At 40.0% G+C, this 14,502-nt stretch overlaps 2 protein-coding genes across 9 annotated transcripts in view; one reads left to right on the plus strand and one right to left on the minus strand.

Moving 5' to 3' along the window:
• Positions 1–8,420, plus strand: part of eif4g3b (eukaryotic translation initiation factor 4 gamma, 3b) — a 37,297-nt gene extending 28,877 nt beyond the window's left edge. For 2 of the 4 annotated variants that reach the window (XM_058409236.1, XM_058409238.1), the window contains 15 exons: positions 800–904; positions 1,021–1,156; positions 1,282–1,370; positions 2,271–2,373; positions 2,471–2,600; positions 2,693–2,907; positions 3,079–3,194; positions 3,299–3,471; positions 3,804–3,929; positions 4,046–4,127; positions 4,262–4,363; positions 4,892–5,035; positions 5,159–5,240; positions 5,375–5,521; positions 6,591–8,420. In XM_058409236.1, coding sequence (XP_058265219.1) covers positions 800–904; positions 1,021–1,156; positions 1,282–1,370; positions 2,271–2,373; positions 2,471–2,600; positions 2,693–2,907; positions 3,079–3,194; positions 3,299–3,471; positions 3,804–3,929; positions 4,046–4,127; positions 4,262–4,363; positions 4,892–5,035; positions 5,159–5,240; positions 5,375–5,521; positions 6,591–6,772 — 1,932 coding nt within the window. In that variant the 3' untranslated portion in view covers positions 6,773–8,420. The remainder of the gene's footprint in view (positions 1–799; positions 905–1,020; positions 1,157–1,281; positions 1,371–2,270; positions 2,374–2,470; positions 2,601–2,692; positions 2,908–3,078; positions 3,195–3,298; positions 3,472–3,803; positions 3,930–4,045; positions 4,128–4,261; positions 4,364–4,891; positions 5,036–5,158; positions 5,241–5,374; positions 5,522–6,590) is intronic. The other 2 variants (XM_058409240.1, XM_058409239.1) reach the window with 1 other exon arrangement.
• A 40-nt stretch (positions 8,421–8,460) lies between these two features.
• Positions 8,461–14,502, minus strand: part of phc2a (polyhomeotic homolog 2a (Drosophila)) — a 39,680-nt gene continuing 33,638 nt past the window's right edge. For 2 of the 5 annotated variants that reach the window (XM_058409242.1, XM_058409241.1), the window contains exons 10-15: positions 12,399–12,613; positions 11,024–11,156; positions 10,812–10,926; positions 10,583–10,703; positions 9,833–10,118; positions 8,461–8,921 (exon numbers count right to left, since the gene is read on the minus strand). In XM_058409242.1, the coding sequence (XP_058265225.1) occupies positions 8,767–8,921; positions 9,833–10,118; positions 10,583–10,703; positions 10,812–10,926; positions 11,024–11,156; positions 12,399–12,613 (1,025 nt within the window). In that variant the 3' untranslated portion in view covers positions 8,461–8,766. Of the gene's footprint in view, positions 8,922–9,832; positions 10,119–10,582; positions 10,704–10,811; positions 10,927–11,023; positions 11,157–12,398; positions 12,614–14,279 lie in introns of all 5 variants that reach the window. The other 3 variants (XM_058409244.1, XM_058409243.1, XM_058409245.1) reach the window with 3 other exon arrangements.

The following is a 14,502-nucleotide window of genomic DNA, read 5'->3' on the forward strand; positions in this document are numbered from 1 at the left end:
GAGTTGTGGACTATTTATTACATTTACATTTTGCAGACGTTCCTATTCAGACTTACAATTCATCTCGCTTTTTTAATCAACTGAGAAATTGAGGGTTGAGGGCCTTGCTCAGGGGCCCAGCAGGGGCAGCTTGGTAAACGTGTGATTCAAACCTTCCAATCAGCTACCACATCCTCCCTATTCTATTTTTAATGTATTATTATATCACCCTTTTTTAGGTCTGGCAGTTAGTAGACAGTAGTCATTTCCAGCTAGCATGCAGCATCATTGCTAGGATATGAACTAGTATTTAGCAGCATATTAGAAGTAATAATATTAAAATTTGTGTGTGGTTTAGTGTTCCTGTTCTGCTGCTTGTGTTGTGTTTTGTAAAGGTTTCATGTAGCCAAATTAAAGCCCTAAATCTTTAACTGACCATGTGTTAAGAGAGCGCTTGCTTATGATTTATTGGCCAATCTGAAGAGAAATTGCTGTAGTTGTATTACTCACAAAGTCTGTCTCCTGCTGTTTAATGTTGGAACTAGCTGTGCCAAGTGTAAGTGATGATAATGTTCATGACTCTAACGCCAGTGAACAAATAGCTGTTTTTTTTGGGTCTTTTTTTTTTTTTATTATTATTTGCAACTGTATTCTCATAAGGCCTGTAAATGCTTTGTACTGACCATACTTTCCAACAAGTTTAACTGGGGACTTTACTGCTACTTAGCGACAGAAAGGCAAACCAAAATATATAAAAACTGTCAGCAGGATAGGTATTAGAGCACTACTGTTGGGTCTGATTTCCTTCTGTTTCCATTAGCCACGAATGGATCAGTACTTTAACCAGATGGAAAAAATAGTGAAGGAGAGGAAGACTTCATCAAGGATTCGCTTCATGCTCCAGGACGTAATTGACCTGCGTCTGGTTAGTGAATTTGTCTGTCTGGGTGTGTGTGTGTGTGTGTCTGTGTGTATTATGTTTAGTAGCGCATACAAAAATGATTAGAAACAACTAGATGATGTGTGATTTCCTTGTTTCAGCACAACTGGGTATCACGAAGAGCTGATCTGGGGCCCAAGACCATTGAGCAGATCCACAAGGAGGCCAAAATCGAGGAGCAGGAAGAGCAGAGGAAGGTTCACCAACAGCTGCTATCCAAGGACAAGAGGAGACCAGGTCAGAGAGGGCATATGTGCTATAGGCTAATCCTCTTTACAGCTTAGGCTCCTTTCTCTGTGAGATGCATGTTACAACATTTACCCAGTGCACTCTATCTCTTCTTGTTTCTGTTTATTCTACAGTCATTTCAAGAGAGGAGACCTGGAACACTGTGCCTGTACCTAAGAACAGTAGAACAATAGACCCCAATAAGATCCCCAAAATCACCAAGGTACTGACTTTGTGTGTGGGGAACAGTGGTTTTCACTAAAAAATGATGTACATCTTTCATCAACATTTATGGGTATAGATGTAGAAAAACTAATACATTTCCATTACAGATATATTACACAATATTTGTTTTATCAAACAGACCCAAGAGCCCCACCTGCTGGTGGAAGTGTTTCACATCATTGACTAGTACTGTACAGTATATACCTTTTTAAGGGTTGTCCTATATAAACCTCAAAAAGCTCTGTAAAAGGATCTGTCTTTCAAATAAGAAGGCAGTAAACAGCAATGAGTAATGGGGAAAATGCTGTGGCATCTTCATGAGGAAGACCGTACAGTCAAATCAAATGGGAAACGTTTATGTGAAAGCATGTTCTGTTGACACAAAGTTTTACTTAAATGCTAGGATTGATTTGATAGATTTGAAGTGGAATTCCAGCTCCTAAATTTTTATAATGAACTTCTGTTTTGGCATTGCCTTGAAAGCAAAAAAAAGGTCACTCTAACCTACCAGTAAAACACACAGAAAACTTTTTTATTACCTGAGTAATGGAGAAACATGGTTTAATATTCTTTCATGTTCATTATTTAATAAACTAAAATGAAAATGACTTAAAATGAACATTGCTATGAAAAGAACTGATTAATGTAATACTGCGCAGCTTTGGGCTGTGTTAAAATAATCATTTTTGAGAAGATGAAGGCATCAGACATGCAGAGTCATGCTGCTGCAAGGTTCCTCCTCCTTCAAATGAAGTGAAAGGCCAGTTAGTTTCAGTTTCACAAAGGGAACTATGAAGGATTGAGAAATCTGTTAAAAAAGGATGCATAAATCATGTACCACAAGTATATCTAGTCATCGTAATTTAATTAGAGTGTGTGTGTGTGTGTGTGTGTGTAGTCAACAATAGATGATAAGATTCAGTTGGGACCGCTGGGACGATCACAGCTCAGCTGGGTGAAGGGCAGCAGCGGAGGAGCTGGAGCCAAGGCCAGTGAATCAGGTTAGAAGTGAATGTATTATATTGAACGTAGTCCTTTCCCAGCTCTGTCATGTGTTTGTTCTTTTTGTGAAAAATAAATAGCAAATTCTGATTGTAGGTGTTGTTCCTGCAGATATCTTGCGCCCCAGCAGCCTGAACCGTTACTCACCACTTCAGCCCTCGGTTCCAGCCTCTGCCTCCACTCCATCTGCCTCCAGTGACATTGACTCTAGAGGAGGCCTGAGCAGGTACTGTGCAACACTTCAAGCTCCGGTGTTGGCTAATGTAAGTCCCAATAAAAACTGTCCATTAAAATGTGTGTTTGATGTGTGTCTCTCAGTCGTGGAAGCTCGGGCCGGGAGCGCAATGATAAACCATTGACTTTGGGTCCTACGCGGTCTGGCCCTCCATCTTTGGGTGGATCAGCGAAGGAGGCTGCTGAGGAGCAGATGCAGGAAGACGTTCACAAGGACACGCACATCCTCGACACACCCAAACTGCAGTCCAGTACAGCTAGCAGAAGCAAACTGGAACGCAGCCAATCCAGGGAATCTGGTGAGCTTCTGATTTGGACCCACACAAACTTAACACCTTCACACAAATACCCTTATACATTCACAAAAATAACACATCCGTACACTGATCCGAACTTGTATGTTTTGCTGTAACCTCAGTTGAATGCATGAGTATTATTTGTAATGACGCATCCTGTCTCCTGTGTATCAGTAAAACTTGAAGCAATGCCAGGCCCTACTACAGACAAGCCTGCGTTATCAGAGGAGGAGATGGAGAAACGGTCCAAGTCCATTATCGACGAGTTTTTGCACATTAATGATTACAAGGTTGTTCTCTCAAACAATGTTTCATAACATGGATCACGTATCTTTTATTACACATTGTCCTTACGATGTTATTATGCCACATCACTGGGTGTGTTTCTGTATAGGAGGCCATGCAGTGCGTGGAGGAACTGGAACAGGCCACAATGCTATACGTGTTTGTGCGGGTGGGTGTGGAGTCCACACTGGAGAGGAGCCAGACCACGCGTGACCATATAGGCCAGCTGTTCCATCAGCTGCTGCAGGCTGGGATCCTCTCCAAGTCTCAGTTCTTTAAAGGGTGAGTGTCCCTGCATACCACACGGCTCTGTCTAATTGAGGTTCCTGCTAGCACTATAGGCACAGCTGTCTGATTCATAAGATGTTGACAGCTTGATAGCATATTTATGACCAGAGGGATTTTTGTTAGTTATATTATTAATGGGGTTGTTTTTACAGTTGCCAGTCTGTATTATTTGTGTAAAGACCATATCATTTTTTTACTGCTGAATCTTTTTATTTCTAAAACGTGGAACAAGCATCACAATCCTAATCAAAATATCTGTCTCTTTTTCCCTTCTTCTTCCTCTACTTCTGTTTCTTTCCTTTTCCCCCCATCCTCTTCGTTTTCAGGTTTTCAGAAACCCTTGAAATCGCAGATGATATGGCCATTGACATTCCTCATATATGGCTGTACTTAGCGGAGCTAGTTAATCCTGTGCTCCGGGAAGGAGGAATCTCTATGAGAGAATTATTTAGGTATGGTTTTGTTTATTTGGATCTCAGCAAATGTAACAGTCTCTGGTTTTATTCATCCATATACATTTTTTTGCTGTAAGGGATGTTAGTGTTTTCTTTATTGCTTTTTTTTGCAGTGAATTTAGCAAACCATTACTCCCTGTGGGAAGAGCTGGGCTATTATTTTCTGAAATATTGCACCTTCTATGCAAACAAATGGTAAACTAAACGTTTATATACAAATACAAATGATATTGTCCTACAATTTGACGCAGTTATTTTTGTTTAAAAATGTGATCAGTAATTGAATACTGTGGCAATGTTATTGTAATAGTTGTGTTTCTGTGCTTTAGAGCCATAGGAAAGTGGGGGCCTTATGGAGGGACTCTGGACTGAGCTGGGCTGATTTCCTCTCTGAACCAGAGGATGATGTGCACAGCTTTATTACTGAGCAGGTGAGCTGATGCCTTGGACACCACAGCAATATCTTAATATCCGTCTGATGAGTGCTGACTAGTGAAACTTGGGGCTGTAGGAACTTTGGGCTGGAGTTGATTTTTCTACCAATCACTTTAGATGATGAAATAGAGAGAGGATCATTTATTTCTTGAAAGGATTGATTGGATTATTTTGTTCTTTCCTTTGCCCAGATTATTTGGCTGACCATATTTTTGGTATATAAAAGGAAAAATCCATGCTGAGATGAAATTATTTTGTAATTGTAAGAGCACTGTCAGTGCATCTCACCTGGCAAGTCGTCTCACCAGAAAATAAGTTATTCTGCTTGTACTGTAAAAAAAAAAAAAAAAAAAAAAAAAAATTTGCTGGATAGTTAGACTTGACATTAGTCTATTTCTAAACTAGCACTAACAAAAAAAAAAGCACAGACTAACTCTCATGCATATGTTTTATACATACACAACACTTCCAAATTTCGATGCCAACTCTTCATTTTTTTATTTTTTTTTTTGGACCTTTACCAGAAACTAGAGTTCACTCTTTCTGATTGCTCAAGTCCACCCGACATGGCCTCTACGAGAAAACTCTCACCCGAAGAGCTGAACAAGCAACTTGAAAAACTTCTGGAGGATGTGGCTAGCGATGAACAAATCTTCGACTGGGTGGAGGTACAAGGCTGTTGAAGTAATTTCATTCAGGGTCGTGGTGCTAAATTCTTACATTACGGTGCGTCTTTAAAATGTATTATTTTCTTCTGCTGCGTTTTTTATTTCGTGTGATTTCTCCATCAGGCAAATCTAGACGAGTCGGAAATGAGCTCTGCGCCCTTCCTCAGAGCTCTGATGACTGCTGTGTGTAAAGCAGCAGTCAAATGTAAGTATCTGTGTTTGCAGAATCGTCCATTTACTACATTCACACACAAATAATGGTACATGTACCTCGTCTCATTTCATCTTTGATACCACCAGTCTAAATGTGGTGTGTGTTTTTTTTTTGTGCGCACACAGGGGAGAGCTCTAACTGTAGAGTGGACACGGCCATTATCCAAAAGCGTTTGCCTGTATTACACAAGTACCTTAACTCAGACACGGAGAGACAGTTGCAAGCACTTTATGCACTTCAAGCTCTGATAGTGAAACTGGACCAGCCTCCGAGTGAGTACAAACTGTCTTTTCAGCTTTCTAGCATTCTTAAACCGTCGTTCCCAATACCAAGCGACAGGCAGTCATTCAAGTACATGCAAAACACAGAGCCACACTTACAGTGGCAAGCAACATTGTATGAAAATTAGGTATGATTGGTTCAATCAGCTCAAATGATTCCAATCCAGTGATGCATGCTTTTTTAAAAAAAAATAAAAAAATTCCCTCACATAGTTCCTACCTGCAGTTACTTCCCATTTAACTGTTTTACTGATGCTTAAACATTGAAGAAAATCTTACAACCATTGTCATACACCGATCAGGCATAACATTATGAGCACTGACATGTGCAGAGATAATCAGTGGTGTTCACTTCATCATGGCACCTGTTAGTGGGTGGGATATTTTAGGCAGCAAGTCAACATTTTGTCCTCAAAGTTGATGTTAGAAGCAGGAAAAATGGGCAAGCGTAACGATTTGAGCGAGTTTGATGAAGGGCCAAATTGTGACGGCTAGACGACTGGATCAGAGCGTCTCCAGAACTGCAGCTCTTGTGGGGTGTTCCTGGTCTGCAGTGGTCAGTATCTATAAAAGTGGTCCAAGGAAGGAACAGTGGTGAACTGGCGACAGGGATATGGGCGGCCAGGGCTCGTTGATTCACGTGGGGAGCGAAGGCTGGCCCGTGTGATCCGATCCAACAGACGAGCTACTGTTGCTCAGACTGCTGAAGAAATTAATGCTGGTTCTGATAGAAAGGTGTTAGAATACACAGTGCATGATGGGAGACCAACACAATATTTGGCAGGTGGTCATAATGTTATGCCTGATTGGTGTATGACCACATATTAACTGTGCACACTAATTATGAAGGAAAATAAAGCCTGAAAGTAAGTAACAGCGCTCATGGGGCTTATGGTCAGTATATGTAGGTAGTATAATTTATTGCTACCGACATTTTTCATCTGAACTAAAAAGACTGTGCAAATCACTGTCTAGCATGAACACAGTGTGATGTTGTACAGTCGAAACCTGGGCTGTTCTTCAGTCTGTAAACGTAAAGTGCTTCTCTTTCTTTCCTCAGACTTGCTCCGTATGTTCTTTGACGTTTTGTATGACGAGGACGTAATATCGGAGGATGCGTTCTACAAGTGGGAGAGCAGCAAAGACCCGGCTGAACAACAGGGAAAAGGGGTAGCGCTCAAATCCGTGACGGCCTTCTTCACGTGGCTCCGAGAGGCTGAGGAGGAGTCGGAGGATAATTGACGAAAGGGGAAAAAAGGACACGTTTGTGGGCGTGCGCTAAAAAAGACAATAGTTGCATCTTCTAAAAGCAAACCTTATGTATCAATGGGAAGAATGGAGCGCACCAGTACAAATGGTACAGTTCACTGACGTAAAACGACGTTATGACTTACAATTGCTGGAGCACTAAAAAAAAAAAATACATGTATTATTTATAGTAATATTTCATTTAAATTTTTAATTTTCTCTTTTGTTACTTTTTAAGGAAAAAGGACTTTAATAATACATTTAAATGCTATCAAGAAACAGACGCTCAGTTCAGACTCTAATTTATGATTTCCCCTCCCCCCTTTTCTTTTGTTTTCTATTTTAAAGACCTGCAAACAACTGTATTTACGATTTTGCAGATGGTCAAAAAGAGGCATTGGTGGAAATAGAAATAAATAAATAAATACTGTTAATGATATTATTAATATAATAATTGTAAACATTGTTTGAAAGGCTCCCTGACTTGTTCAGTTAAGGACAATAGCGTTTAACAGGGAAACGACAGTCAGGGTTCTAGAGAGGCTTGGCGTAAATTGACGTCCGATTTTTTCAGGTTATTGTCGACATAACCTTACGAGTTTTCCTTCTGCTTTAGCTTACTCTTACATGGAAACGTCGAATCCAGCAGAACTATGCATTCAGAAGACTGCTGTGATTACGATCGAAACAAGACCTTCGAATGGAAATAAATGAGCATATGGCAACTTGTACAAAGACACTAAAGAGATGTTGCTAAACCTAAAGTGCTTGTAATTCTTCATACTGATAGAGCAAATTTAAAACATGTAAATAAATTAAAAACCAAAAAAAAAAAAAATAATGTTTAAAAAAGCAAATCATGGTAGAGTGCTATTTCTATGCATTCAGTGGTGATGGAAATATTTGTGCAGCTGGAAACTGGAGTTCAGCTCACTTGTGAGGTGTTTTTTTCTTCTTTTTGGGAAACTAAAACTCATTCTGTTCTGGGAGTGCTTGAAGATGTCTTCCTTTTTCTGAACGGATCCCCGAGACCCGTCCCTTACAGGTCAAATCAGACAGAACGACTGCACAATACTGACAAAGTTTAATTCTTCCCAAATACAAAACTATCACACACTTCCTCTTAATAAATAAAATACTGATCATGTGAAAATTAGAATACTAGCAACTTTGCAAAGAAATTCAAGGTTAAGCCACATTCCTTTTCAACCACAAGCAGAACGGCAATATTATTTAGTACAAGATCCTGTACCTGGGACTGGTGCACACGGTCATACAGCTGTTACTCAGCTAGCAGGGAGCAACAGATGTGTCCGTCTCGATGCTGGAGTATTGTATGGCTGGTGTAAAAAGGTTGGCAATTTGAGTCTTTGGGATAAATAGTAACATGGCAGGCACATATTGATCATCATCTACACATAGTAGCCCTCATGTATTTATTCACACTGGTCATCATCCCAGCACGGTCAGCATAAATAGAAGAAAAACAGAGGACATGATCGGTTTTCTTTTTTCAGAGATCTTGTTCACTGTTTGCTACCACACAAGTTTCATTTTCATATCTGAAAACAAATCTGTAAAGAAACTAAAACTCATTGAGCACCTGAACAAGTCCTTGGCATGTAAAAAAAAAAAAGAAAAAGATCCAGTTCTAAAATGTAAACCTGATTTGAAATGTAAACCTGTTCAAAATAATGCTTTTTATTCACTTTTCCTGGTGTACAAAATCAGCCATTTGTGAACATAATTTAAATGCCCAGATATTTGTGCTTGCATTTCATCAAGCTGATTGTTCCCCTATGGGGTAGTGACTAGGCTAACCAGACGCTACATCATTCCCCTTCGCAGCAAGCCGGGAACAAAAAGTCTGGCCTTAAATTCTTGGGGCTCTGAGCTACAGCACAAGGCCCTTGGATTCATAACCATAATGGGATATGAAGAGAAATCAGTGCAGGAGTTTTGGGTAAATTCAGTCCCAAAAGGAGAGGCTAGGAGTCTTTTAGCATACTGATGCGAGCGAAGATTTTCAGTGCAGGTCCCAGTTTGATGTTCATGGTGCTCATGAGATGGTCTTCTTTCAGTAACAGCAAGGCTTGGCCATCGATCTCCTGAGCACGGAACTCTTCGGCTATCTCCTGGCAGCCTGGGAATGAAAAATGATCTGGATTAGCAAAAAGGGTGGGGTCAAATATATATTTACTAGCTAGCCCACCAGCCTAGTCGAAGTTGTAGTGGGCTTCCATGTTTTCTTTCCCAGAAACTTTACTAGAATGAAAAGTGGTAGATAATCTTATAGTAATAACAACATGATGAGCTACTTCACTGCACTAATACAGTCTAAGGACAAAATACTGAAGGTAATGTTTTGTTTATGGAGCGGTTACTATCCTCTCCTCTCCAAGTTTTCATGTACACATCGTGTCCTCGATAAAAAGACACTGAATGTTTCAGCTATTTGCTGGCACAAGGAAAAATATTATATAAGTCTGGCTAGCATCGTCTATTTTTTTTCCCCATCTTGTTATGTTTAACTGCGAAGTGATTGTGCTGTGCTATTCCGTTGTATAACCGCTTTTGCACTGCATTTTATTTTCATCAGTGTTCCTGGTTCAGGAAAAAGAAAATATGATCAATCATCCGTTCAGTCATAAATCCACCTAGTAAAAATAATTCTCCTCACGTCTAGTTTGTGCCTGTTTATGGGCTCAGGACTACTGATCAGGTCACAATTACAGATCAGCTCAATTAAAAAAAACTAAATTAAAGTTTGGATAAAAACATCTAAATTAATATAGAGCAGCAGGTGGATGGATTTGTAATAAGTAATATGCACTTAAATTAATAAAGAGTATGGATTATTATCTTTCTCCGAATAAAAAATAAAAACGTTCATCTCAGTCATCAAGTAAGAAAGCACTTTTTGGATGCCTGTGCTGCTGTGATAAATGAATGAAACTGTTGTGAATGACACCCGATAGTGTGTTTGTTTTAATATCACACCAAGGAGAAAGAAAACTGTTCAAACCGACACGTCTTAACAGTGCCACACCTTACCTGGTAGTGAGCAGATAAACTCGTAAACGTCCTCAACGTTCCATTTGGCAGGGTCGCTGGGCATGAAGGGTTGGGTAAGGAGGGGCAGCTCTGTTGTGTGGTTCTCGCCATGTTCTGCTCCTCTCTCCTTTCGCAGCCTCTGGGCTCCAGAGCTGGCCACGGACAGGGGGGACAGAGGCTCGTCATAACTCGACATGTCCGAACACTGACTGGACTCCCCGTGACATAGCTGTGAGAGACGTGGGGAGGGCGCCGAGCCCGCTGTACCTGTCTGGGTGCTGGGATTCTGTACAAAAACAAGAGCAAGTGAAAAATCAGTAAAACAAAATTATAGAACAAAAATCTACAAATAATTTACTCAACCCCTTGTCATCCGAGATGTTTCTTTCTTCAGTCATAAAGAAGTTGTTTTTTAAGGAAAATATTTCAGTATATTTTAGTAAATATCGCTGTAAACGATCCGGGCTGAGGAAGAAGGGTCTTATTTTCTTAAAAAAAATAAAAAATAAATAAAAATTATATACTTTTTAACCACAAAAACTTATCTAGCACTAGCTCTGGGATGCGTGTCCACAACACATTACTACGTAATCACTTCGAAAGGTGAAGCGATTTCAGAAAAAGCCCGAAACTTTCTTTATGACTGAAGAAAGAAAGACATGAACATCTTGGATGACAAGGAGGTGAGTAAAATTATTTGTAAATTTTTGTTCTGAAAGTGAAAATGAATGGCAGTTCTCTATTCATTACTTGTTTTTTGGCCTCTGAGTTAGTGCTGTGATGATTACTGGAGGCTCTCTGCTTCTTGGGGTTCTCCGGAGGTGGCCGTCTTGGAAAAAGACCCATTCGCTTTGTGCATCCCACGTTATACCTTCAAATTTAAAGACATGCGTTAGTTAATAGTAATACAAAGTGGGATTATGTAAAAAGGATCTGGTTATCAGTATTTCTAGAGTAGATAGAATTATACGCTTAATACCTTTTTGCACAGACTGTAGAACAGAACCGCTTTGATCGCTTGAAGTTGTAAGCGAAGTCGACTTTCCCACACAGTTCACAAGAGAGTGTTGGTTCCTTCTCCGTGTTCTTTAAGTCTTAAAAGAGGGCATACAACTAGGTTTACCACGGAGAAAGATAATACAGCCGTTTGTTGTTAGTACATAACATGACGTCTATCACGCTTGCACATACCTTGCTGCGAGAGATCCTCCATCTCGGAGTCTGCTGTGGGAGGATCTTGAACCTTCTTCTCCATGTCTGAGTGACACTGCTGCTGCTGTTTGGGCTTTTTGACGTTCTCGAGAAGCAACGATGGCCGCTCCACCTGGAATTAGCATGCAAAGCAGGGTTTTTTTTTTCCATGTGTAAAGGGACAATAACTGATTATTTTAGTTAAATACTCAATTCCATCACTTATTTCACGGATCTGAAATCAGCTGTAGAGTGCATGGAGATAAAGTGTCATGACAATATTACACCATGTAGTGAACAAACACAGGAGGATTCAACCCAAAAGGTGCATTTCTTTTCACATGGATCACTAGAAACAAAGGTCAAACCTGTCAAAATAAGTAGTAAGAAAATGTTACTGTGACTATATAAATATGAATCCACCTCAAACAACGTGTTTAATAAAATCAGCCAAACTCTACACATGTACAATACAACTATATAATTATGTCACCAGCTCACTTGGGCAATTAGCCAACCATGGATATCGACCAAGTGGCATTTTTTCAATTTTCTTATGCTCAGTGTTGTTGAACCTGTGCCCTCTGTAGCCCGATTCCTGTTCTCAAATGCAAGGAGAAGAACCTGATGTGGTCTCCTGCTGTTTTTATAGTCCGTCTGCCTCAAGGCCTGAAATGCTGTGCTTTTTGAGATGCTTTTCTACTCACCACAGTGTGTATTTGAATTACTGTAGCCCTTCGTGTCATCTTGAACCATTCACTGCATGTTTATTATTTTCTGCACCATTCTCTGTTAAAATCACTGGACCCCCCCCCCCCGTTTGATGTTTACCTGAAGCTGATATGTATCTGCTTGGTGTTATTCATTGCTGGGTGACTGGATAAATGCTTACATGTGCAGCTTTCCCCATCTGTTCTCCATGCAGTGGATGGTAAGTGTATATAATTTAAATAAAAGTATAGGTGTTGTACTGGCTGATAGAAAGAATAACTGCATATTATCTTAGGTTAAGGGCCTTGAACTTGCATCCTTCCAATCAATAGCCCAAAATCTGAGCTGAGTTTCTGTTAAGCACTCTAAATATAAGACTTTGGGTGACAATACTAATTAACATTAACAGAAACGAAACGTATTCGTTAATACGCAGAACAATTTTCATAATTAACTGCATATTTCCTTTGACTTCTGTCATTCACTCCAATCTTAGCAGTAAACATTTAAGCTTTAGTTTAAAATCGTCCACTAGAGGGAAGCATGCTCCTATTTCTATCTAGCTTTCTGCCAAAAATAGGAAACACTTGATATAGGCTGAAGACTTCTTTACTGGAAACCGATGTAAACTTAAGCAGTCAGAAAGACCTTGTTAAACACTCACGGGGAACGGCTCTGCTCCTTCCTGGATTACAAAGCCCTCGATTACATGAGTGAGGATCTGGGGCTTGACGATGGCTTGTGGGGTTTTGCCGTGACCGTTGTGCGGGGTGCTGCCAGTCACGGTGGGCGCGCTGTTCCCGCTGCCCGACGTCATGGTTGGGTTACCATTCACACACACCAGTGCAGCCGCAGGAATAGGAACTGCAGTGTCTGGGCCTGTAGGGTGACAGCGTGCATTACTCAATCAAACTGTCTGGAAACTTCCGTAGTAAATTGTTCTTACAGTAACACTCCGGGGTCCAAAAAGTCCAAAAGTCTGAGACGACATAAAATATTTCTAATTTGCATTTCATACAGTTTTCATTACAAAGAATATTATTTATGACAACTTTAGTGAACAGTAGAATCTTTACAGGAATTTCAGTGTCTTAGTATTAGGCATGTCCTCTTTTTCCTTTAATGATATTGAATGTGCACTCGAACTGGCATCGGCTCCAAGTTTATGCAAAACCTTATTTTAGATCAAAGCCATCGCAAAGTCCTCCAAACGCACGCTTCAGTAGAAAGCATGAAGCATTAGGAAAATCTGAGCTTTTCTACTTGAGCTCGTTATCACAAATTTACTTGCATTTAAACATGGACCTAGAAATGGTGCAGAATCCCGAATAATAACATTCAAGCTACTGAATATTTAATTTCTTTGTTTTAAACGTTTAAACAGTCAGAAAGTTTGCTATTTTCTATACATACAAATATTTCATGTATAAATATGTATTTCCAAGATTTTCAGTCTATTCTCAGACCCCGCTGTACACGAAGATGACTTCAAAAATAATAAAAACGGATGTTTCTACTTAAAAGAAATAAATTACTACATGCAGTAAACAGTAATAAAGTCTGAAATCTTCTCGGGTACAATTTGTGCAGTTTTATAAGGAAACTGACTGATAACTTTGGGAGGGTGTGCCACAGTTCTTCTGGAGACTTTCATTGCAGTATTTGTTTGTCTCTTTTTTTGCATGCAAAACTCAGGAGTCTTAACCTGTATTTTGTCGGAAATGTATGTAATATTTTGTAACATTTTACAGACATACAAAAAAAAAAAATAGTATGCATCATAATACCTCGCGCATTACAATAGGACTGGGCACAAAAGCAGTGCTCTAGCAGGTACCCCAATGCCCATAACGCACTACAGTACAGGGCTGTAGGAGAAAAGGGGTGAAGCTCTGATTCTTTGGGTTATAATCTAAGAAGGGTGTTATGATCATAATCATTTCAGTACATAAACTCTTTATTTGTATGTCTACAGGTTTTTCACTCTCAGAGGTGCATAATGCACTTAATATTCGTAGGAAACATGGAATAAGGATTCGAGCACAATTTCGACCAAGCCACCCGGACTGGGGTCTAAGAAGGCGTTTTAGATCTATGATTAGAATTATTTAGATGCACTTCATGCTTATAAACATGTGTTTATTCTACAGGCTGTCGATCATATCCAGAATGCAGTAGTTTCGACAGTAGAGCATTGTTCTGGTCGTGTTGATCACCAACACCTTCCAGTTTAATCACGTGTATTTACATGCCAGTCGGCTCTGAGCACTTTTGCGGCACTTTAGCAATTATAGAGATTAAAATCAGCTAAAAAACAAAGCAGCAACAGATGCAGTCTGGAGTGTTTTTTTTGGATCGCCACGCTTCCTCGTTGGTTCAGTGTTTACGCTAAGAGCGTTAGTTAGCGGCTCGATTGTAAACAACACTAACCAAACAGCGCTGTTAGCTAACGTCAACTTTCTCAAGTTTAAGCATGTAAAAATGACTTAAAAAAACTGAGTCGTTTGTTTAATCACACGAGCATGATGCAGAGCCAAGCGCTCACATACAGCGTCTCCTCACAATAGTGAACAGTGTCCAGAAGCCACACGCCTTTGTTCCGCTCGGAGACTCCGGGCAACACTCCTCGTCCTCACAACAAGCCGTAACGCTTAAAGCATTCCCAAAACTTCCAGATATTCCACAGAAGTGCACGCTCCTTGTGTAGAGCCCGGTAGGACTCTCGGTGGGATTCGGCTGAAACTTTTTTTTTTTTCTTTTACACGAAT

Source organism: Hemibagrus wyckioides, linkage group LG15, assembly GCF_019097595.1.
Source record: "Hemibagrus wyckioides isolate EC202008001 linkage group LG15, SWU_Hwy_1.0, whole genome shotgun sequence".
NCBI classification, from domain to species: Eukaryota; Metazoa; Chordata; class Actinopteri; order Siluriformes; family Bagridae; genus Hemibagrus; species Hemibagrus wyckioides.